The sequence below is a fragment of the Lemur catta genome, chromosome 10 (genome assembly GCF_020740605.2).
Source record: "Lemur catta isolate mLemCat1 chromosome 10, mLemCat1.pri, whole genome shotgun sequence".
In the NCBI taxonomy this organism is placed as follows: domain Eukaryota; kingdom Metazoa; phylum Chordata; class Mammalia; order Primates; family Lemuridae; genus Lemur; species Lemur catta.
Genome location: NC_059137.1, coordinates 86452003 through 86477341, shown reverse-complemented (window position 1 = coordinate 86477341; position 25339 = coordinate 86452003). Strand labels below are relative to the sequence as shown.

The following is a 25339-nucleotide window of genomic DNA, read 5'->3' as shown; positions in this document are numbered from 1 at the left end:
TCTAACACCCCATCAAAAATTATAAGACAGGCTGGGCGCAATGGCTCACACCTGTAATCCTAGCACTCTGGGAGGCTGAGGTGGGAGGACCTCTTGAGCTCAGGAGTTCAAGACCAGCCTGAGCAAGAGCGAGATCCCATCTCTATTGAAAATAGAAAAAATTAGCCAGGCGTAGTGGCATGCGCCTGTAGTTCAAGCTACAGGACTACAGACTACAGGAGGCTGAGGCAGGAGGATCGCTTGATCCCAGGAGTTTAAGGTTGCTGTGAGCTAGGCTGATCCCACAGCACTCTAGCAAGACTCTGTATCCAAAAAAAAAAGAAAGAAAAATTATTAGACATGAAGAAAAGTAGCAGATTGTAACCCCATAATGAAATGAGATATATATAGCAGGAAAAGACATTAAGAGACCTTTAATAAGTATGTTCATATATTTAAAGAAAAATTCAAATACTTAAAATAGAAAAATGGAAAGTATAAAGGAAACAAAACTAGGGGAAAATAAATGATCTAAAATTAAAAATTAACTGAAAGTAATAAATAACAGAACAGACTCTGCATCAGTGACCTCTGGGACAGTATCAACTGGCCTAACACAGAGGAAACTAGACTCCAATTAAGAGTGGAGAAACAGTGAGGGGAAAAAAATAATGGCAGAAAGTTGTCCGGATGTGATAAAAAGCATGCAAACACAGAGCCAACAAGCTCAACAAAGCCAAAGAAAGATAAAAAACTAACGAAACCACACCGTAGCACTTTCTAATCAAATTCCTAAAAACCACTGATAATGAGAATATTTCAAAAACTGCTGAAGGCCGGGTGTAGTGGCTCATGCCTGTAATCCTAGCACTCTGGAAGGCTGAGGCGAGAAGATCACTTGAGGTCACGAGTTTGATACCAGCCTGAGCAAGAGTGAGGTCCCCGTCTTTACCAAGAATAAAAAAAAATTAGCCGGGCATCGTGGCAAGCACCTGTAATCCCAGCTACTCGGGAGGCTGAGGCAGGAGAATCGCTTGAGCCCAGGAGTTTGAGGTTGCAAGTCAACTATGATGAAGCCACTGCACTTTACCGAGGGCAACAAAGTGACACTCTGTCTCTCTCACACATACACAAAAGCTAAAGAATGGAAGACATTAAATATAGATAAACAAAAATATTAAATAAATCTGGCTCCAGAACTGTTGTCAGAAACAACGTAAGCCAGAAGACAGAGGAATAAATCTTTAAGGAGCTACAAAATAAGCAAACCAACCTACCTACAGGCTTAGAATATCATATCCAGCAAAAATACTTTCCACCGGCAACATACTGATAATTACATTAAGTGAAAACAGTCTAACTGTACCAATTAAGAGATTGTAGATAAAGGAAAGAACCAATTATTAATACCAGGCAAATGAACTTCATAACAAACAATATTACCACAGATCAAAAGAACATTTCAAAATAATAAAAGGGTCAATTAATCAAGGAGCCATAATAATCTTTAACACATATGAACCCAATTACGGACTACTGAAATAAATGAAGCAAAAACTGACAGAACTGAAGACGAAAACACATCCATAATTATACTTAATTACACAACTCTCTTCTCTCAGCAATTGATATGACAAGTGGGAAGAAAATCCGAAAGGATGAAGACATGAACATCATGAACAGCCAGCCTGACTTCACTGACATTTATAGAAAACTAAACCAATAATGCCTAAATACACATTTTTCCCAAGTTCGCATGGAAACATTCACTCAGATACACCATACTGCTGAGACATAATACAAGTCTCAATACACTTATAACAAATTGAAATCATACAAAGTATATTCTCTAATATTCTCACATTAGAATTAAACTAGAGACAAATAATAAAAAGCCATGTGGAAAATTCCCAAGTATTTGAAAATTAAATCTAAAAACCTACGGTTCAAAGACAAAATCACAATGAAAATTTCAAATATTTTAAATAGAATAAAAATGAAAACACAATGTATCAAAATCTGTGGGATGCAGCAATAGCAATACTTGCTATATTCATCAGGAATGCTTACTTAAATGAAAAAGTATGAAGATATGAACTCCTTACCATAAAGTCAGAACAGTGGTTACTCTGAGTAGAGGAGGAAGCTGAGATTGGGAAGAGATACAGGGAGGCTTCTGCAAAGTTCTCTCTCCTTGGCCTTATGTTAACTTGCGCATTTTTTTAAAATACAAATTTCTGTATTAATGTCACATTTACAATTTTTAAAAGCTAACTCAATAAAGGCGATACATGGCCAACTGGTCTAAATGAAAGATTACCATCCTAGTTCAGAGATAAATTTGGTGAGACAGGGGCCTGAGTGCTAAAAGAGCCACTCGGCCCATTTCACCCAGCACATGCACTGAGAGGCAGTCAGAAGCTTGATGATAGCTAACAGGTGAAGAACTAAGTATGTGATGGCCCCAAAGAGTGAAGACAAGACACAGACTGGCAGCAGAAGACAAGGATAAAGGAGATTAGAAATGAAAAAAGGAGAAGTGAAAGTAAAGAATTCATTCAAGGTCTACTGGAACTGCACCAGGTATCAAGATCCCCTCCCCACTCCTCAACACACATATAACTCACACTAGATATACTGAGTACTGGCTTCCAGGAAAGGGGCCTCAAATGCTAAACATCACCATTATGTCCTCACAGACCTTTTCATATTTAGGGGAAAAAAAGAATCTTCTTTTATCAGCCAAGAAAAGGTAAGCCATTTATAATCAAATAATCCTTTAACGTTGTCTAGTCTGGTAATGTAAAGAGCTTTGGAAATTAAATTTGTTCCAACAAATAAAAAGCTGACCAAACTAAATAAAATCAACAACTGTTCTTAGATTGGTCAAAGAATTGAGGTCACAGATCAAACAATTGGCACTCAAATTGGAGAGAGAGATAGGTGGATAGAGAATCACAACTTACTGGACCAGAAACCTCCACAGGAACCAGTGCCATGGTAGGAAACCTCAACTGTAACTGACATTGCTGAAGGGTCAGTGTGGACAATTCTGACGGTTAAAAACTCCCTGGGGAATGGGAGAGACACATGGACAAACACACCACACTACTCTTAGGACGGCCCCCATATTGTCCTGAGTTTTACTTCTAGGAACTAGAGAACCTGGTCAAGCCATCCTGCCCCACAAGGGGTGAGGGTGGGGTAGACTGAGAAGCACATGTGAGGTCCCAGGCCAGGGGCACAGGTTCAACAAAAAACTGAGACCTAATCACAGGACTACAGAATGCTTCCCCTCCCACAATACCTGACCACCACACTACTAAAATCTACTTACAACAGCTCCTTTTGCCTGGACATCATAGGCATTTTTCAACAAAAAATGAAAAGGCATGTTAAAATACAAAAAGCACAGTTTGAAGAGACAAAGCAAGCAATAGAACCAGACTCAGATATAGCAGGGATGTTGGAATTAACAGACCAGAGATTTATAATAACTGATTAATATGCTAAGGTCTCTAATGGATAAAGTAAACAGCATGCAAGAACAGATGAGTAGTATAAAGAGAGAGAAATTATAAGAATAAAAAATGCTACAGATAAAAAACAATATAACAGACATAAAGAATGCCTTTCATATGTTCATCAGTAGACTGGACTGGGCTGACTAAAGAACCTCTGAGCTTAAGGATGTGTCAACAGAAACATCCAAAACTGAAAAGCAAAGAGAAAAAAGGCAGGGAAAAAAAAAACGAATATTCAAAAACGCTGGGACAAGTGCAAAAGGCATAACTTACACATTATGGAAATACAAGGAGAAGAAAGAAACAAACAGAAGCAATACTTGAAGCAATGACTGAGAATTTCCCAGATTAATGTCAGACACCAAACCACAAATCCAAGAAGCTCAGAGAACACCAAGCAGGAGGAATGCCAGAAAATACTACACCTGAGGCATATCATACTCAAACGGCAGAAAATCAAAGATTAAAAAAAGAATAAACTGAAAGAAACCAGAGGGGGGAAAAAACACCTCACCACAGAAGAAGACTTCTTCACTCTAGACTTCTCCTCAGAAACCATGCAAGCAAAAAGAGAGTGGAGTGAAATAGTTAAAGTGTTGAGAGAAAAAAAAGCCATGCACCTACAATTTTGTATCCTACAGAATTATTCTTCAAAGAGGAGTAAAAATGACTTTCTCAGACAAATATTGACAAAACTTGTCACCAACAGACCTGCCTTGCAAGAAATGTTAAAAGATGATCTTCACAAAGGAGGAAAATATACGTCAGAAGCTCAGATCTACATAAAGAAAGAACATTAAAGAAGGAATAAATGAAGGTAATACAAAAAACTCATTTTTCTTAATTGATCTAACTGGTAACAGTTTGCTCAAAATATTAGCAACAGTGTATTCAATTATGTATACTTGTGTGTATGCATATTATTGCTATCATTCATTTCACTTATATGTACACACACACACAAAGTGAAATGAATGACACCAATGATACCACCAGTCTGGAGGGAGCAATAAGGAATACGATGATCCCTTAGTATCACCGGGGGACTGGGTCGAGGACCCCATCAGATACAAAAATCCATAAATGCTCAAGTCCCTTATATAAAATGGTGAAGTAGGCTGGATGAGGTGGCTCATGTCTGTAATCCCAATACTTTGGGAGGGCAGGGCAGGAGGGTCACTTGAGGCTAGGAGCTTGAGACCAGCCTGAGCAAGAACAAGAATCCCGTATCTACCAAAAATACAAAAATTAGCCAGGCATGGTAGCATAAGCCTATAGTCCCAGCTACTTGGGAGGCTAAGGCAGGAGTATCACTTGATCCCAGGAATTCGAGGCTGCAGTGAGCTATGATTGCCACTGCATACCAGCCTAGGCAACAGAGTGAGATCTCGTCTCTAAAAAAATAAAAACACCAATTAAAAGACAGAGAGTGTCAGAATGGATAAAAAAAACCAATATGCAACCTCATGCTGTCTACAAAAAATCCACTTTAATTATAAAGATACATAGATTAAAAGTCAATAGATGGAGAGAAGATATAGCATGCTACCAATAATCAAAAGAAAGTGGGCAGCTATATTAATTTTAGACAAAGCAGAGTAAGGAGTTATCAGGGATAAAGGGAGGCATTACATAATCATTAAAGTGTCAACCCTCCAAGAAAACATAACACACCCTTACTGTGTATGTGCCTAACAAACAGAGCATCAAAATATGTGAGGGGAAAACTCATGAAACCTCACAGAGAAACAGATGAATCCACTCCAGGATATCCCTTATCCAAAATGCTAGGGACCAGAAGTGCTTTTTTGTTTGTTTTTTGTTTTTTTTTTTTGTTTTTTGTTTTTTTTTTGAGACAGAGTCTCACTCTGTTGCCTGGGCTAGAGTGCCGTGGCATCAGCCTAGCTCACAGCAACCTCAAATTCCTGGGTTCAAGCGATCCTCCTGCCTCAGCCTCCCGAAGACCTGGGACTACAGGCATGCGCGACAATGCTTGGCTAATTTTTTCTATACATATTTTTAGCTGTCCAAATCATTTCTTTCTATTTTTAGTAGAAACGAGGTCTCACTCTTGCTCAGGCTGACCTTGAGCAATCCTCCCGCCTCGGTCTCCCAGAGTGCTAGGATTACAGGCGTGAGCCACCACACCCAGCCCAGAAGTGTTTTGAATTTCTGGGGTATCCTGGGAATGAGAACCAAGTCTAAACATAAAATTCATTTCTGTTTCATATATACTTTATACACATATCCTGAAAGTAATTTTATACAACAGTTTAAATAATTTTGTACATGAGACAAAGTTTGTATACACTGAACCATCAGAAAGCAAAGGGGTGACTATTTCAGCCACTTGCATGGGCAATCTGTGGTTGTTTCACATCACCATTGTTTCTGACTCTGAATTTACATGGTATTGACAACAACCATTTTCTTACATTTATTCACACATAAATTCTTAACAGTAAAAAATGAGACACCACCAATACAGTGAAAAAATAATGTGTTCAGGGTAACTAAACAGTATAGTAGCATCACCAGAATACCTGCATCAGCTGCTAAACAACTGCAACAACAAAGATAGGCGCTTTCAGTCTTTACCTACAATGCTGTGTTTGATTAAAAGGTACAAGAGTGATTTTTAGGTGAGAAGAAACATCAGAAGCAGGTGAGGGACCCAGAAGTGGGTCTTCCAGGGATGAGGAGACATTGTGCTGAAAGGCTTTTTAAAAGTTTCCTCCAGAGTCATCTGACTCATTAACAATGGTTTTTGTCTTAGAAGACTCTCTTTGATTTTATAAACTGATATGATTTCTGGTTCTGTTATGAATGAATATCATTAAGTCCATGACACGTTTTCATTATATCATCTACAGGCATTTTTTTCTGCAGTGTCAACATCATCTTCATTGCCCACCTGTGGTATTATGACAGTTCTCAGAAAGTTTCAGATGTTGAAGTATTTTGGATTTCAGATTTTTGGATTAGGAATGGTCAACCTGTATTATAGTTTTAGACTTTAACATCCCTCTATCAGGAACGGACAGATCTAGAAGGCAGAAAATCAGTAAGGACATACTTGAAGTCAACAGCACTCTCAATCAACTGGATATAATTGACAACTACAGACTTTCACCCAACAGCAGAATACAAATCCTTCTCAGGCTCATGTGGAAAATCCACCAAGAATTATGAGCCATAAAACACACCCTAACAAATTTAAAAGAATAGAAATCATATAATGTATGCCCTGTACCATGATGGAATTAAACCAGAAATCAGTAATAGAAAGATAGCTGGAAAATCTCAAAATATGTGGAGATTAAAACCCTTCTAAACACATGGGTCAAAGAAGAAATTTTAAAATATTTTGAACTAAATAAAAATGAAAACACAATTTACCAAAATGTAGGATGCGGCAAAAACAGTGCTTAGAAGGAAATTTATAGCAATGAATTTATGCATTAGAAAAGAAGACTAAAATCAATAATCTATACTTCCATCTTAGGAAACAAGAAAAAGGGCAAATTAAATCCAAAGTAAGAGGAGGAAAAGAAAATTATAATAATTAGAGCAGTAATCAATAAAATTGACAATCAGAAATCAATACAGAAAAATTAACAAAACCAAAAGCTAGTTCCTTAAAGAGATTAATAAAACTAATAAATTCTCTAGACAGGCTAAGAATAGAAAGCTGACACAAATTACTAATATGAAAACTTGAAGAGGTGACAACACTATAGATCTCATATACAAGATCTACAAAAGGAAAGTTGTGGTTGCTCCAAGTGCACTGGTGTTTACAACTAATTCAACACAACCAGTTATAGACTCCTTTGTTCCTCCTCCACTCCCACTGTTTCACTTAACCAACAATAACAACAACAAAAAAAGGAAAATTATAAAACTCACATGAAAGAAATAAAAGAACTGTATAAATGGAGGGACATTCCATATTCATGGATAGGAAGACTCAATTCTGTCAAGATGTCAGTTCTTTCCAACTTGATCTATAGATTCAAGCAATCCCAATCAAAATCCCAATAAATTATTTTGTGGCTATCATCACATTGATTCTAAAAGCTTATATGGAGAGGCAAAAGACCCTGTACAGCCAACACAATACTGAAGCAGAAGAACAAAGTCAAAGTGATGACACTACCGAACTTCAAAACTTATATAAAGCTAAAGTGTAGTACTGGTGGAAGAAAAGACAAATAGAGCAATGGAATAGAATAGAAAACCCAGAAATAGTTGAATATAAACATATTCAACTGATCTCTGATTACAAAGAAAAGGCAATATGATGGAGAAAAAAGACCCATTTTCAACAAATGGTGCTGGAACAACTGGACATCCATATACAAAAAAAAAAAAAAAAGAAAAAAAAAGAAGGGGGGAAGGAGAAAAGGAATGAATCTAGGCACAGACCTTATACCCTTCACAAAAATTAAGTCAAAATGGATCATAAAACTACGTGTAAAACACAAAACTATAAAACACCTAGCAGATAACAGGAGCAAATCTTATGGCAATGACATTTTACATACAACACCAAAGGCACAATCCATGAAAGAAAAAATAGATAAGCTGGACTTCATTAAAATTAAAAACTTAACACTCCAAAAGATACTGTCAAGAGAATGAGAAGACAAGCCACAGATTAGGAGAAAATATTTGCAATGGTATATCTGATTCTAAAAAGTGTTATTGAAAATATACAAAGAACTCTAAAAACTCAATAATAAGAATATTAACAATATCATTTAAAAAACAGGCAAAAGACCTGAACAGGCACCTCACACCAAAGAACATTTACAGATAAGCTTTTGAAAAGAGATAGTGTTTCTGGTGATTTCAGACCAACAAAAGTTCAAGAACCATGCTCAGCATCATGTGTCATTAGGGAATTTCAAATTAGAACCAAATACCACTACACATCTATTAGAAACACCAAAATCCAAAACACTGACAACACCAAATGCTAGCAAGGCTATGGAACAAAAGGAACTCTTGTTCAGTGCTTATGGAAATACAGCTTGGCAGTTTCTTACTAAGTAAACATACTCTTACCATATAATCCAGCAACTGTGCTCCTTGGTATTTACCCAAATGAACTGAAAACGTATACCTACACAAAAATCTGCACATAGATATGTACAGCAGTTTTATTCATAAATTGCCAAAACTTGGAGGCAACCAAGATGTTTCTTCAGTAAATGAATGGTTAAACTGGTACATCCAGACAATGGAATATTACTTATTGCTAAAAAGAAATGAGCTATCAAGCCATGAAAAGACATGAAGGAAACTTAAGTGCATATTACCAAGTAAAAGAAGCCAACCTGAAAAGGTTACATACTGTATAATTTCAACTACATGACATATGACATTCTGGAGAAGACAAAACTAGGGAGACAATAAAAGATCAGGGGAGAGAGGTATGAATAACAGGAGCCAAGGGGGCAGTGAAACCATTCTGTACTGTACTATAATGATGGATACATGTAATTACACACTTGTCAAAACTCACAGAAGGTATAACAACAAAAATGGACTTTGGGTGATGATGTGTCAATGGGGGTTCAACTGTAACTAATGGACCTCTTTCTGAGGGGATGCTGACAGTAGGGGAGGTGTAAATGTACGAGGGAAAGGGGTATATAGGAACTCTCTGTACTTTCCACTCCATTTTGCTGTGAACTGCTCTACAAAATAAAGTCTGTTTTTAAAAATCCTTTTAAAAAATGAATGAGGTACTATCTTTGAAACTCCTTTACATATATAAAACTATTTTAAAATTAAACATTTAATTAGTCTTATTCTTCTGTCATCAACACTGGACTAGAATAGAGTGAATGACACCTTAAAGTTGAGGCAAAATTATTTTGAACCCTGAATTTCACACTCAGCTAAATTACCAACTGAGGGTACAGACATTTCCATACATAGATAGGCTAAAATTTATATTTCATATACATCTTCTTTGGAAGTTACCAGAGTATATATCATTCAGGAAATGAGAGAAAAGCAACATAAATACATAGGATCCAAAAAACCATAGATGCAACCTAGGACTTCAAAATTTCCAGCATGACTTCTGTGATGTAGGCTGAAAGGCCCATACAGATAGGAGTAAGAAACCAGGGACTCAAGGAAGGCTCTCTCCAAGAAACTGACTCCACATAACAGAAGGCTAAGAAGTAAGAAGGATAAATAACCCATTATCACAGAAATAAAGGTTAGTAACTCTGACATAAAAAGAGCCTGTAAAAGTAAAGATAAAAAAAATGGATGTGCTAACAGAAAAGGCCAAATAGGCCATTACAAGACAAGGTATTCAGCCTTATACATAAAACTAAACAAAGACACCATTTCTTACCCGTAAGACAGACAAAAATCCACGTATGACAACATATGCCACTGGCAAGACTGTGGCAAGAGAAAAACTCGTATATATTGCTAGTAAAAATGCAAAATGGTAGAGTCCATGGTGGGGAATCTGGTGACATCTCACAAAACTATACAAGAATTTAAGATTTGATGTGATTCTACTTCCAGAAATTTATCCAGTGACACAACAGTAAGACATATGGACAAAGCTAGTCACTGCAGCTATTACCTCCTGCACCAGCAGAAGAAAAACAACCAAAATGTCCAGTAATAATGGGAATTAACTAACATGGTATATTCACACAATAGAGTACAATTCATTTGTAAAAAACAATGGAAAAAATCCCTATGTACTGCTAAGGAGTGGTCACCAATACACATTGTTTTTTGTTGTTGTTGTTCTTCTTTTTTTTTTTTTTTAAGAGACAGGGTTTTTCTCTGTTGCCCAGGTTGGAATGCAGCAGTACAGGGAAAGCTCACTGTAACCTCAAACTGCTGGGGTCTCAAACAATCCTCCTGCCTCAGCCTCCCAAGTAGCTGGGACTACAGGTGCGAGCCACCACACATGGCTCTTTTTATTTTTTATTTTTGTAGAGATGAAGTCTATGTTGCCAGGCTGGTCTTGAACTCCTGGCCTCAAGCGATCCTTCCACCTCAGCCAAGGCACTAGGATTACAGGCATGAGCCACTACGACTGGCCCAATACATGTTAAGTAAAAACATCAAGTAACAGAAGAGTAGGAAACTGCATATATACTAACTGGGCACTGATGTCAGTTTGTCACCAAAAGTAGGTTTATATCATCCATGTGAGAATCACTGATTTTCCAGTGGAAAACAGAACAAGATCCTTTACGAGTAACTTCATTACATCTATTTGTTGAAGTCAGAAAAGAAATAGAACCCTAATTTACAGAACTATGACTCTAGAACAGTTCAACTGTACTAAACCATGATATTCAGGAGAAATGAAATACAACCAAAGCGGTCTAACAATGGATCATTCAGATGCAGTTCCAAAATAAGACCAACTATTTTAACTGAATTTTGTGTAGACTCAGATGCTCCAATGATAAAGACCAATGTCCAATCCAGCAATTCATTTCGATTAGAAATTCTAACCAATCCTGATTCACATCACACTTCCTGACTTCCAACCCTATGACTTATTCCTCCCCTGTAAGTATAATTAAGTTTTCACTTAAGATCACCGTGGATAGGCCGGGCGTGGTGACTCACGCCTGTAATCCACAGGCAGGCGTGAGGCGGAGGCGGGAGGATCAAAGGAGCTCAGGAGTTCGAGACCAGCCTGAGCAAGAGTGAGACCCCATCTCTACTAAAAATAGAAAGAAATTAGCTGGACAACTAAAAATATATAGAAAAAATTAGTCGGGCATGGTGGCACATGCCTGTAGTCCCAGCTACTCGGGAGGCTGAGGCAGAAGGATAGCCTGAGCCCTGGAGTTTGAGGTTGCTGTGAGCTAGGCAGACGCCACAGCACTCTAGTTCGGGCAACAGAGCAGAGACTGTCTCAAAAAAAAAAAAAAAAGATCATAGATAGATTCCAGGGAACTCTGCCTTTGAGCAAGACAACATAAAGCAGGTCCTCGAGATAACATCATTTGTTGGATGTTTTCTCCTTACAACAATGATGAGGAAAAAAAAAATTAGTTTTGTTCCCTTACAGTCAAAGTTTCCAAGAACCTACAACGACATTGAGGACTCACTGTACTGTCTCTCTTAAAATTTCACTAGGAGCTGTCAATGTGATAGTCTCCCTGCTACTCAGCAAATTTTATAAGCCCAGCTTTGTAGACACACAGTGGTCTCTAGTGGTGCAGCTTCAAAAGAAGGTAAAGTAGTAAAAACTATGTAACTTTAAGGGAGAAATCAGAAAGTCTGAGAGATGAGCCCCTATCTGTGATATGAATACCAACTATCATCACCCAAGCAGGAAATGTGACAATCCATTTCTAGAGGAAACCCTCACAAATACAAACCCTTGGAGTCCAATAATGCAAGTGAAGTCTACCAGGCAGCAAGGGCCACTTTCTCACACACAGTTTCTCACCAACTTCTTAAAGCCTTGCTACAGTATCAGCCTAGAATCAAGAGGTTTAAGGAAAGCTCCCAAATAAACAGCAACTAATAGCAAAGACACACAAACTCATAAGCAGCACAGCTAACACCAGAAAGGCTTTTGTAAAAAGTCATGTATATGCCCCAAAATGGAAGCTACTTGTATGTATGAAGTAAACAAGTATGCGAATTAAAAAAGGGGGTCTTAGAAATTTAAAGTGCTGATTGAAATTAAAAAAAAAAAAAGAGGTTGGAAAATAGTCAATAAACTGCCCCAGAAAGAATGAGATGAAATAATTGGAAAAGAAAAAAAAGGACCAACCTAAGAGGCCTAATACATCCCAAGTAGCATGTATTTCAGAGAGAAGAAAGAAAATAGGAAATGATCAAAGAAGTAATACAAAATTTCACATTGTTAAAGAATGACTCTAAAGATTGAAAGCCTGGAACAATAAACAAAAATGACACACACTGCCATACATTCTCATAAAGTTTCAGAACACATAAAATAATTGTGTAAGTTTCAAAAAAGGAGGAAAAAACTACTAGACACACACAAAGAAAGACCAATAAAAATGGCACTCAATTTCCCTGAATAGCAACAATGAAACCCAAAGACAATGAAGAGAGTAATGCCTTAAAAATTTTGACTGAATAGTATTTCCAATCCTGAATCTTAACCAACCAAAGGACTGAGCATGTCAGCAGAATAAAGACAAAGTCAATGCAAGGTCTCATAAAACTTTTATGTACGTTTTCAAAAAATGTACAATTATATAATTATTATAGACAACTTCAGATATACACAAAAGTAGAGAATATGAATGAATTACCATGCACCCCATTTGCAGCTTTAACAATCAACTCATTCATTGCCTATTCTTACACTTCCTGATGATGTACATGTTTCACCTGACAAGAGTACGCACCAAAAAAGGGAAGCCTATGGCATCCAAGAAACAGAGAATCCAACATAAAAAAAAGGAAAAAGGAATTTGTAGAAATATTGCATCAGGTCTAGAGAACAATCAGTACAAATTAGAAAAAGCAAAAGGTGCTAGAAATACATGAAACAGATGGATTACCTGCCATATTTGTGCAGGAACTTACACTGACAAGGGTTTTATAAAGCTGTTGGAGAGTTTACAAGATCAACTTTCTAAAAAATTTAAGCAAATAGGAAAAAAAGCAATCACTAAACTCCAAGAAAACAAAATGTACCAAACAAAAAGGGTAACTATGCTGTATTACTTGACTCAACAGTGTTCAATATTTGTGCATTAATTTTATTATAACGGAAACGGTACATATAATTTTAACCAAAAACATTATTAGGAGGCCAGTAGGAAAGATGCTCTGTGAAAAGAAGCAAAATCCTCAAGAGAAGTCAATACATATAGCTAAGATAGGTGTATCAAGAAGAATTCAAATACTTTTACTATTTACAAACTTGAAAGCTAAAAATCAGAATGAGCTAAAAGTGCTATGCCTGGAGCATCTACAGTTTTTTGTTATAAGCCTTTTAACACAACTTGACTTCTTCAACCACAAATTTTTATTAACTAAATTTAATAAAACTTGATAAAAATTAAATCAAGTTTAAAAAAAAATTGAAATAATGACAAAAATATTTATTAAACATGAGTATTAGAAACATGGATATCTATTTTACTATTCCCTGTACCATCACTATGATTAAAGTATGTGATAAAAGGGGAAATATTGCAACTTTTGGTAAACTAGTAAAAATAGAGGCTAACACTAGGGTAAAACATGTGAAGAAACTTTACCACATACTGTAATTGTACTTACTACCCAATGTCCTTAGGAATACATAAACTATTACTTTAGTGGGCAACTAAATTACAACGTAACTATGTAGATAAGTTACTTTCAAAATAGAAATTCCTAATATGTTGAACAAGATAAAGAGAAATTTTTTTTTTTTTTTTTTTTGAGACAGAGTCTCGCTCTGTTGCCTGGGCTAGAGTGCCGTGGCGTCAGCCTAGCTCACAGCAACCTCAAACTCCTGGGCTTAAGCGATCCTCCTGCCTCAGCCTCCCGAGTAGCTGGGACTACAGACATGTGCCACCATGCCTGGCTAATTTTTTTTTTCTATATATATTTTTAGCTGTCCAAATCATTTCTTTCTATTTTTAGTAGAGATGGGGTCTCGCTCTGGCTCAGGCTGGTCTTGAACTCCTGATCTTGAGCGATCCTCCCGCCTCGGCCTCCCAGAGTGCTAGGATTACAGGCATGAGCCACCACACCCGGCCTAAAATTTTAATTTTCGAATTTTTCTTGATCACTCATCCTCTATGTCAAAGACAGTGTCAGGCACTGGGTGTCATGGCAGGCACTGGAAGTTACCTAACCCAATCTATTTACTACTGTGGAAGTTTTAAAACATAGCCACAAATTCTTAGACACTCCTTCCATCAAGTATAGGGTCCATGCTCCCTCCCTTGAACCTTGGTGGGGCTCTGTGACTGCCTCAACAGAATGAAGCAGAAATGAACCTGTATGAGTTCCAAAGGTAGGACAGAAAAGGCCACACAAATGTGCCTTTCTCTTGGGATACTCTGGAAGCCTCCATGTAAAACCCCCATAAGAAAAGAGATGCCCTAGGAGGCCCAGCTATTTAAGTCCTACCAGCCCAGGACCCAGATAAGCCAGTGAAGAAGCCTTTCAGAGGGCCTCTGCCTAAGGGCATACCTGAGCCACCATACCAACTCCAGAATGCATACCTGGGCTTCTTGCTGCATAAGATAAATAAACCCCCTTTTAGGTGAATTTTCTTTTATTTGCAAATGGCCATATTCATAATGGATACAGGGCTTTAAATGCAACAGGGCATTTGTCTATGTTAACAGGAAGAGTAAGACTTAATTTTATAAACAATATTGATCAAGGGGTCAGCAATCTTTACAAAATTGGGTATATTACTGTGATACTGTGAAATGTATATTTGGTCTTCCTCCCCATTTCCTGACTTACAGCTTTTAAAACCCTTAGGATTCTCTGGAATGGTGTGTCTTTTGTATGCTCACAAGATAACTGGTAGCTAGGGACCCCTAGATAGCTTCAGAATGGAGGATGGTTTCTAAAAGGATCAAGGCACCATTAAAGGGTAGGAGGGGCTGAAGGTTGAATTGATCACCAATGGCCAATGACAGAATCAATCATGCCTATGTAATGAAGCTTCCGTAAGAACCCAGAAGAGAAGGGTTTGGAAGAGCTTCCAGACAGGTGAACACTATCTGGAGGTTCCTAGAGAGTGGCGTGTCCACGCCTCTTCCCACATGCTTTTCCCATGCATCTTCTCCATCTAGATGCTCAAGTGTATCCTTTATGATAAACCAGTAAAAGTAAGTAAAGTGTTTCCCTGAGTTCTGTAAGCTGCTCTAGCAAATTAATCAAGCCCAGGAGGAATGGGAACCCCAATTTATAGCCAGTCAGTCAGAAGTTCCAGAGGCCCAGACTTGCATCTGAACTGGCATCTGAAGTAGAAGGCAGTCTTGTGGGACTGAGCCCTTAACCTGTGGGATTTGACGCTATCTCCACACAGATAGTATCAGAATTGAACTGAATTGGAATAGCACCTGCCACAAAATTGTCTGGTTGCTGGTAAAGGGAGCAACCCATCTTTTGCTATCTCCTTAAGTATACAACATTGAAAAAGAAGAAATAACCCCATGGTCTCTTATGCTAAAATATCTAACAAGAGGCCAACTAGAATTTACACAGAATCTGCTTTGTCTTTAGTCCTGTGACATATGCTATTAGAAATATCAGAAGAAGGAAAATGAAGATCAAAGTATTTGTCCAGATTAACAATCTCCCCCTTTTAAAAAATAACATCTCTTCATTTAGTTCCTTCAGCTACACCACAGTGCACATCACTTCAATCAGCCAGCTTTCTTCCTAACAAGAGGAGGACTTCCAAATCAATAAAGAAAATAGAAGTGTTGGATTTGGAATGGTGGGCATAAAAAAAATACTTTAAATGACAGAGACCTGGAGGTTTCACCAGTCAATAAATACCACACAGCAATTCTTTCAATTAATAAGAAAAAAATTTTACCATGAACAGTATGATCAATAGTATGTTATTAAACGCACCAGGAACCGAGCTAAACACCTGACAGACACACATCTCGCAGACACATTAACAGCCCCATTTTTTAGATGAGAAAAACCAAGCCTCAAGAAGACTAAGAAATGCACCAATGTTTACATAACTAATGAAAGAGAGATGGCATTCAATAAGCTCTTGGATGACTTACACTTCAGTCAGCACTACCCTAAATTAATCTTATTGATAAACAGTGAACATTTAAATCAATATTATCTTTATCAGAGAGGGGCTAAAACAAAGATATGGGGTACTTAGAAATCTCAATCCTTGTGGCTCTCCTACACAGAACTACAAATACTATAGTAAATAAATATAAGAAATAGTTCTAAGTCATACAGAAAACAATTTTATAATATTAATTTGCAACCATAATTCCCAAATTCATTTATCAAAGAACCTTAAAATGTTATGACAGACTTTTCAACAAATTTAGTCTAGAATGGAGAAGAATGTTGAGTCCCAAAGAAAATATCACTTACCTATTTCATAGTGTATCCTATAACATTTGTTTATCTTTGTTTTATGGGGGGTAAAAATCAGGCAAAGTCTAAACTTCTATTCGAGCTGTATTAGCTGTGTGCCACAAAAGTAAAAAGTAATGTAATTTTTACTAAATGTTCATTTCATTTCCATACCAGTAAAGTTCCTTCAAATAAAATGCACAAAAAATTCCAAGTTTATCTTTCTTCCTTAAAGCTGCTCAACATCCTAAATCTCACTAAATCCAACTCATCTGACATTTCACTTTCATTTCTTCTTTCAAAAAGAAGTAACTCCCTTATTTTAATATAATCCTATTAAACAGGCATTTACAATTCACTTGCTAAATTTACTGGACATCCATAATTTGCTAGAGGGTTAAATAGAAAAAAAATTTAGTGTGATCCCTCCCTCTCAATAAATTTAAATCTGTTTCTTCACATTTGTATGTGCATAAAGTACTAGAAATCACAAAGCTTCAAGAATGGCAAAAACCACAAGGTATTATGTGAAATACTCCTCAATTTTACACTTGTTTTAAATTTATTATACTAAAATATGCTCAGAACCACATCACCTACCTGCATCAGCTCTGGACCGCTGGCCAGGTGTCTTTCCGAATGGGGTCTTCATTCATCTGTATTTAAGTGAGCAGCAGAGCTGCTGGACTAGGGTGAAAATTCAATATTCTCCAATTTGAAACTTTTCACAGAATGTTAATGCTCTCGTTAATCCACCATCCAAGTGTCTCTTTTACAAGTCAGCAAAAATACGTGAAATCACAAGCACTCTGTAAAATAGTGAAACAGTTTATTACTAGAGCATCAAGAGCGTAAAATTACGCCCAGTGAGCCATTAAACATTAACATAAAATTTTAAACATAAATATTAGCTAAAATGTACTTTGCCCCAAAGCAATTAACTTTATTTCCTAAGATCTGGGTTCCCAGAACAGGACAAAACAGAAAGGCGGAAAGGAGGCAACAGATCCTTTAAAAGCGAAAGCCTAGGACATTTGTAAGACCCAAAGTTAAGTTCCTCAGAGATCAACTGCAACACAGTACAGCTCTCTGGCTTCCTCACTCTATCCTAATACATTTTGCTGCTAGAAATCAGAAAAGGGTGGATGCTGGGATTTCAGAGACGATTAAGACTGGCATGGCCCATCTCCCTGAAGGTACACAAAGAACCATAATGTGGGGTTGAATGACAAGCGTGTGGGTTCACCAAGGGAGGCAGAGTGGAAGGACAGAGTACAGGCAGCACAGGAAATCACACTCAAGACAGAGCACATGGCCAGGCTGAAGATCAGTGGGTCAGCAGTCTTGGGCAAGAGAAAGGATTAGTCAACAAGACTTTGCTTTTCCCTTTGTGCTCACAAGCTGCCAGAAGAAAAGATCCAGTAACTTCAGAGGAGCCTCAAAGAAAGTTCCTCACCCATGCAAACGTTAAGTCATTTTATGGAAGCAGTTTATCATTTAAACTAAATTTGGTTTCAGGAGTTTACATTCCATATAGTAAAACATATTTTCATACATGTTCTCATTAAACATGAGAATTATCTACTACAAATTTCACTGAACCATATGACTATATTTGGTTCTTGTGTATATTAGTCTTTATGTCTCTACAACCTATAGCCATGTGTTCACAGGTTTAAGAATTAAAGAGAATGCTTAATTAGTTGTCCAGAGACTAAAATAAAACAGCTAAGAGAATTTAAAAATCTAAAGAGGAAGGAAGAAATTAGTTTAGCTGGTAAAAATTCTAAACTATACAAAGGAAGATGGATTAAAAATCAATGATTTTATAATTAATTCATTCAACAAATATTCACTTAATGCCTACTGTTTGAAGCTTAGAGAGGCAGAAAAGACAGTGAACAAATAGGTATGGAAAATATACAGTACATCAAATGGCAATAAATAACTGAGAAAAATACAGGAGCAACACCTTTTCTGAAGGTAACTCCTCCCAGTGCAAGGTTGAAAGTGAGGTCTCCAAGGTTTCAAATGACCTTCCTGAGAGCTACACCCAGTCTGTCTCACCCCGCAATGATCTGTGAAGACCAGGGCTGAGATGAAGGCCATCAGCACAACTAGTTGGTTACTCGTCTTTCCCTAAGAGCACATCCAACCTCCACACCAAGCCTCATGCCTCATATCCCTTTTTTCCCTCATTCAACTCTCTTCCTACACTGACCTATTTAAAGGGACCTTCACACCTTCTCCTAGCCTGCCCAAACCTCTCCAAAAGGCAAGTCTGTCTTCAGCAAAATGCTGTCTGCTACCACCATATGAAGCTACCCACCAACAGCTCCCTCAAATGGTGGGTTGGCTGTATTCCTCATTACACATCGTTACACAATTTCTCCTACGTCAAAACCTTCATTTAGAAGCATGTGCCATAACACTAGCAACAACAGCTATACCTTTCTGTTGGTCTTCTACCTATTAATCTTCCAGTTATCTGCACATACTTATTGAAGATTTTGGTACCTGGTTTACTTCTCTTCCACCACAATTCCATCAACATTCTTGGCAACTCCAACATAGACACGTAAAATCCTTTCAACACCTGCACCCTCAGCTCTGAGATATCCTCACTTCAAACCACCCAACCCACACTTCAGCTATCTGTTTTCACAGTCACAACCTAGAAGATTTTATCGCCAATAACTGCAATACACCCAAACTCTTTATTTCAAGTATCTCACACTCAATCCCAGCCCTGTCTTCTGCATACATTTCTCTCTTACCACTAGAATATTCCCATAAGCATATAGTAAACGACACAGTATTTCCCAATTTTGAAAAACATCCAATGACTGCACTCCCTTTCTCTGCTCCTCTTTACAAAACTACTTCAAAGATTAAGGAAAATTTTAATCCACACAAATATCCATTCATCCTAACTTAAAATTCATTCTACTGTGGTCTAAAGTGTACATCCTTCTCACTAGCAGATTTAAGCTTATCTTAGCAATATTTTCTCTTGCTTTCCATTTCATTACAATTTCAAGTTGAACTTTGTTAAATTATAAAAGAGTTGAAGGAAGAGTTGCAGTGGGGTAAGGATACAAGGAGGCTACTTGAAAAATGTAAGAACAAAAAATTTCAGATGAAAAGTCCTTCCCCATTTTTGAGTTGCAATTAATAAATACTTAACCTGCCTGATCTTATGGCAATTCCTGTTAAAACCAAAAAGAAATGCAGAGACAGATCAAAAGGAAAACACTAAAGAGCACTAATGAAACCCTAGTTTTATTAATACTGACCATGTAATTATTTGAAAATTCAGATGAACTAGAGGTTTCCTAGAACAAATCCCACTCTCCTTTTGACTGGAAAAGGCTAAACTTAATTTCTTCAAGTTTTTTTTTAAAGACGTACCATCTTTAAGTTATTCTACTAAGTGGTTAATTTAGTAAATAAGAAAAACTGAAGGAATCTTTTGTTAAAAAAATTTAAATGCTAAGATAGCAAAATATCACTCTAAGACAGCAGAAGTTATAAAAAAAATTTTCAACTGTTATGGAAAATGTTGTCAAATGGAGCTTTATTACCAAGGCCATTAAAAAAAGTCCTATATTCAGAGACCCATCAACAGTTGCTAAACTATCAGGTGAAAGCCTGCTAGAGAACAGTATTTGAATGATACTGTTACTGGCCTCCCTCCGAGTGGAGGTTTTTCCAAGTTATTGGTGTTCATTGCAGAAAAGAATTTCAGCACGCACCACGTAAGGCAGGCAAGCAAAACCTTTATTGAAAGTGAAAGTACACTCTCAGGGACAAGAGTTGGCAGGCTCAAACAAAAGCAGCTGCACTGAGAGGGAGTGGTCTTAGATCTTTTGTAGTAACTGTAGCCTTACTAATAGAAGGGAAGAATATTCAAGGCTAAGGGGTAGGCTTTTACTAAGAATTTGTGTAGTAATCCCTAGAATTAGGTTCCCTACCACTTTCATATTTTATATGGCTATCTCTGGAACTGTCACTGCAATTTCAAGAGCAGAGAAATTTTAAAACCACAATGTAAATGATATTGTTATTAGTCAAACAAAGTTCACGTAAGGTAACAGAGACAGTTGACAAGCCAGTTCTTGCCTGTGGTTGTCAACCCTTTTGTTTAAGGGTTGTTTACTTCAACACCTGCACCTGATCTTCAAGCACTTCCATTCCATCTCAGACCTGTCTCCCAGTCTCCTACTCTAACAATATCATCAAAGGATCACTTCACAGATCACTTGTTAACTACACAGGAGAAAATGGTGCTTTATTATAATGGAGCATTCTTGGCCCTTCATTACCTCCCAATTGTGAGATCAAACAACTTGACACCATTAAAGTGAGTCAACCTCACTTTATTTGCTTTCTGATGTGACATGACATGGTGGTAAGTATACTGTATCACTTAGAGAGACTAAAGGGATTCAACAATTAGATGCAATTAGTAAACTCCGAACAGATGGTTTTGGGGGAGAAAAAGCTACAAAAGACATCTAAGACAACTGGGGAAATTTAAACAGAGACTAAATATTAGATATTATGAAATTACCATTAAACTTTAAAAGCACCACAAGGACATTGTGGTTATGCATGAAAACACATTCTTAGGAAAGACATGCTGAAATGTCTGTAGAGGTAGACTCACGGCACAATGTCCACAAGTTAATGTAAAATCCTTCAGGGAAAGAAAACAATACATGCATAAGGGAATAAAGTGAATGAAAAAGACAAAATTACCACAATTTAGTTTAATGTCTTAATTTGCTTTATTTGTGATTCTAGAACTGGACAATGCTTCATTCCATAAAATAGAATGAGCATTCCAGTGAGCCAAGCAGAGGGGATAGGTTCTATACACAGAAGAGGGCTAAACAAAGCAGGAACAAGGAACATAAAAAGCTGAGTCATGCCAGTTACTTTCCTTGTAAGAAGGAAATAAGGAAACAGGACAACAGAGAAATAACGGAATGATTAACATCATGTTACTTCAGGTAACTTTTTTTTTTGGTAAGTATTAAAGGAGAAGGAACTTGATTATCATGCCAACTGAAACTGGCTAGCTTGGGAAATTAGCCAGTTATCTCTCCCTCCAGATTTCTGGAAAGGTCAGATAACTCAGTATGGTGACAAGGAACATCAGCATAAGCGATTCATTCCATTTTGAATTTTAGTCTGGTCTCTTGGGGCCTAGTGCAGGAGATTGGTTCAAAACAATGGTCTCCTATAATTTTTATTTAACATGAATATGCCAAAATATTTATTTTTTAATCTAGGTGAAGAGCATATTAGTGTTCACTAATGTTATCCTTTGGACTTTTATTTCAGTTCAAAATTTTCATAATAAAAAGGGGAAAAAAGATCCTGGATCTTCCTTTGCTAAGTCAATCTTTATTAAATATAGCTAAGTGTCCAAGCTTGCAATTTTGCTAAATAGTCTTAAAAATGTGCCATGAACTTAAGTTTTGAAACTCAAAATTCATCCTCTGTAATAATCTCAAAGGAGATTACAAAACTCTCCAACTACTCACCAGAAAAATCTTTACAGAGCATTCATTATGTGTCCAACATTATTTTATGTGCTTCACATGTATTAACTCTGTAAACTAAGAATAAAATCCTAAGCCTCCCTACCAAATGAACAGACCTCTTCTTGGCTAAGGGGATCCCAGAAAAACCCTAAAAGTGAGTTCCTGGCCATGATGGAAGTGTGTTATACTCTCTCCCTTTTGGAGTTCAGACACAGCAACTTACCAGCATTAATATTAAAACAGAGATAAGACTGACAAAACAAACGTTACAGCAATCATATACCAATTCAAAAACAAGACCTAAGAGTATGCCAAGCAAGGGTTAAGTCATGCCTTGTATGAACTAAAATAAAATCTTAAGCATCCCCTCCTTCCCCGCCACCGCCAGCCCCCCCCCAACAACTAAATGGACTCTCCTCTTGGCCAAGGGGACCCTGCCCCCACCAAAAAAACACTTAAAGCCTAAGGCCATGTAAGACAAAGATTAAACCACCCCTAAAGGTCATCAATTTACTTAACCAATCACTTGAGTCCGTGAATGTCCAGTGTATGTCTGGTGGCTTGTCTCTGACTGACAGACTTCCTTAACTTAAAACATTCCAAGCCTTTAGACAAAGCTTCATTTCTTTAACCAACTACAAATCAAACAATCTTTAAACTTACCTGTAACCTGCAATCCTCTGCTCCTAGATGTCCTGCCTTTTCAGGCCAGACCAATATACACCTTCCATATACTGATTTATGACTTTATGTGTAATTCCTGTCTCCATAAAATGTATAAAACCAAACTGCAATCCAATCATCTCAGGACCACTTACTCAAGGCTTCTTGGGTTAGTGTATCCCGGGCCACAGTCACTCATAAGCTCAGAATAAACCCATTTAAGTTGTTATTTTATAGAGTTGGTTTTTGCATTAACAACTCATATATTCCTTGCAACAACGATGAGGAAGGTGCATACTACTACTATTCCTTTTTGAAAACTAAAAAACTGCAGCACAGAAGTTAAAATAACTTAGTCAAGGTCATAAAGACTGCAAGTAGCATTACTAAGTTACATTTCTTATTTTAAAAATAAATACATAGATTGCTTCCATAAAAGAATAGAGTACCACAAAATCAATAACAATGTATTCTGTCTCCAAAAAGGCTAACACATGAATATTTCAACATTTCAAATATAAAAGCAGTAATAACCACAGAATAGATTCTATATATCAAAATATTTGTCAGCTGGTATCACCAAACAGTGCTATTTATAAAAAGAAAACAGATTTCTAAAACCTTTTAAGCAAAAAATACTAAGTCCCAAAATCTTAACACCAGGATCAGTAATGGAAATGTATACAGACCCACTAACAGACAAACATGTCAAGTATAAACTGAAGCTTGGGCTGTCAACAAGTTATCTTAAAATTGCTGCCACAGAAAATTAAACATGTGATGCAAGAAATACATATTTTGTTCTTCCACCTCCTGGCACACAGCTCCAAAAACCCTAGAAATATCAGAATAAGTGTCTTTTTGTATGCTAACAAGAGGACTGATGGCTCCAGGACAGCATCCAGATGGGGCTTTATTGGCAGGGGAACCAACCAGTGTGGAACATAGGAACTTTCAGCCCCACCCTCAGGGAGAAGAGAAGGCTGGAGGCGGAGCAAAGGCTCTTACCTTCTTAAGTTTCGCTGAAAAAAATCACTGACATGTGACAGATTCATTAACAGAAGGAAAAAGATACAAATTTATTTTATTTAATGTGTATACACAGGGCCCCTCAGAATGAAGATTCAACTTCTCAAGGAGATACAGAGGTTTCTAAAGAATGGAGCTTGGAAGCAGTAAAACAGGTTTTGGAGAGGGAGACACAAACAGGCTTGAGGTGGTCTTTTTATGTAAATGAAACCTTACAGGTAGCAGCCCTCAGGGAGAATAGATGGTAAATTTTTCTTTTCAGAAAAGGTGCAGAGGCTGGGGGAAGTGGCTCATAGCACTCTGGGAGACAGAGGCGGGAGGATCGCTCGAGGCAGGAGTTCAAGACCAGCCTGAGCAGAAGCGAGACCCCGTCTCCACTAAAAAATAGGAAGAAAGTATCTGGACAACTAAAAATATATATAGAAAAAAAATTAGCCGGGCATGGTGGTGCATGCCTGTTGTAGTCCCAGCTACTCAGGAGGCTGAGGCAGAAGGATCGCATAAGCCCAGGAGTTTGAGGTTGCTGTGAGCTAGGCTGATGCCATGGCACTCTAGCCCGGGCAACAGAGCGAAACTCTTGTCTCAAAAAAAAAAAAAAAAAAAAAGACAGAAAAGGTGCAGAAACTTAGTTAATCTTTCCAAGGTCAGGTAAAGTCAGACCTGGTTGTATTAACGCAGATTCTCTACAGACGTAAATTTCCTCTCCACAAGACAGCTTTGCAGTGTTACTTCTATCTGTGAGACTCCTGGCAGCCATCTCAAAATATGTCAGAGAAATATATTTTGGGGTAAGGTATTTCTAATTTCCTTCAAGGGTGAGTTGATCACCAATAGCCAATGACATAATCAATCATGCATACTTCCAGGGACACCCAAAGGGACAGGTTCAGAGAGATTCTGGGTTGGTGAAGACATGGAGGTGTTGGGACAGTGGTAATCCCAGAGGGAGTATGGAAGCTCCACACCCTTCCTCCATACTTGGCCCTGCACATCTCTTCCATCTGGCTGTTCCTAAGTTGTCACCTTTATAATAAATCAGTAATCTGGTAAAAACAGTGTTTTCCTGAGTTCTGTGAGCCATTCTAGCAAATGATGGAACTTGAGGAGGGGTCACAATAGCCTCCAATTTACAGCTAGTCTGTCATAAGCGTAAATGGCAACCTGGACTTCTGATTGGTATCTGAAGCAGAGGGCAGTCTTGTGGGAGCTGATGCTATTTCCAGGTGGATAGTCTCAGAATTGAGTTAAATTGTAGGACAAAAAATTGGTGTCTGCAGACATAGAGAGACATGGTTAGTGTGGGGAAAACCTCCAAACAGTTGATCACAGAAGTGTTCTGTGTTGAGTGTGAGTACAGAGAAAAAGAATGTTTTTCCTTTATAACATAGTGGGAGTTATGTACATTTTCACAAATATTTAGGGGCATATAGCTAAAATCTGAATACAGGACCTAGATATTAGATAGAAGAAAGTATTGATTTTAGCTTCATTTTAGTATCTTAAAAAACAAAATTTGAATTATTT

At 37.5% G+C, this 25339-nt stretch overlaps 1 protein-coding gene across 4 annotated transcripts in view; it reads right to left on the bottom strand.

Annotated features, from left to right (window-relative positions):
* SPIN1 (spindlin 1) overlaps positions 1-25339 on the bottom strand; it is a 75819-nt gene that overhangs the window by 28151 nt on the left and 22329 nt on the right. The window contains exons 1-2 of one of the 4 annotated variants that reach the window (XM_045562347.1): positions 23660-23798; positions 17172-17380 (exon numbers count right to left, since the gene is read on the bottom strand). In XM_045562347.1, the coding sequence (XP_045418303.1) occupies positions 17172-17223 (52 nt within the window). In that variant the 5' untranslated portion in view covers positions 17224-17380; positions 23660-23798. Of the gene's footprint in view, positions 1-6046; positions 6052-17171; positions 17381-18543; positions 19501-23659; positions 23799-25339 lie in introns of those variants that run through there. The other 3 variants (XM_045562346.1, XM_045562345.1, XM_045562348.1) reach the window with 3 other exon arrangements.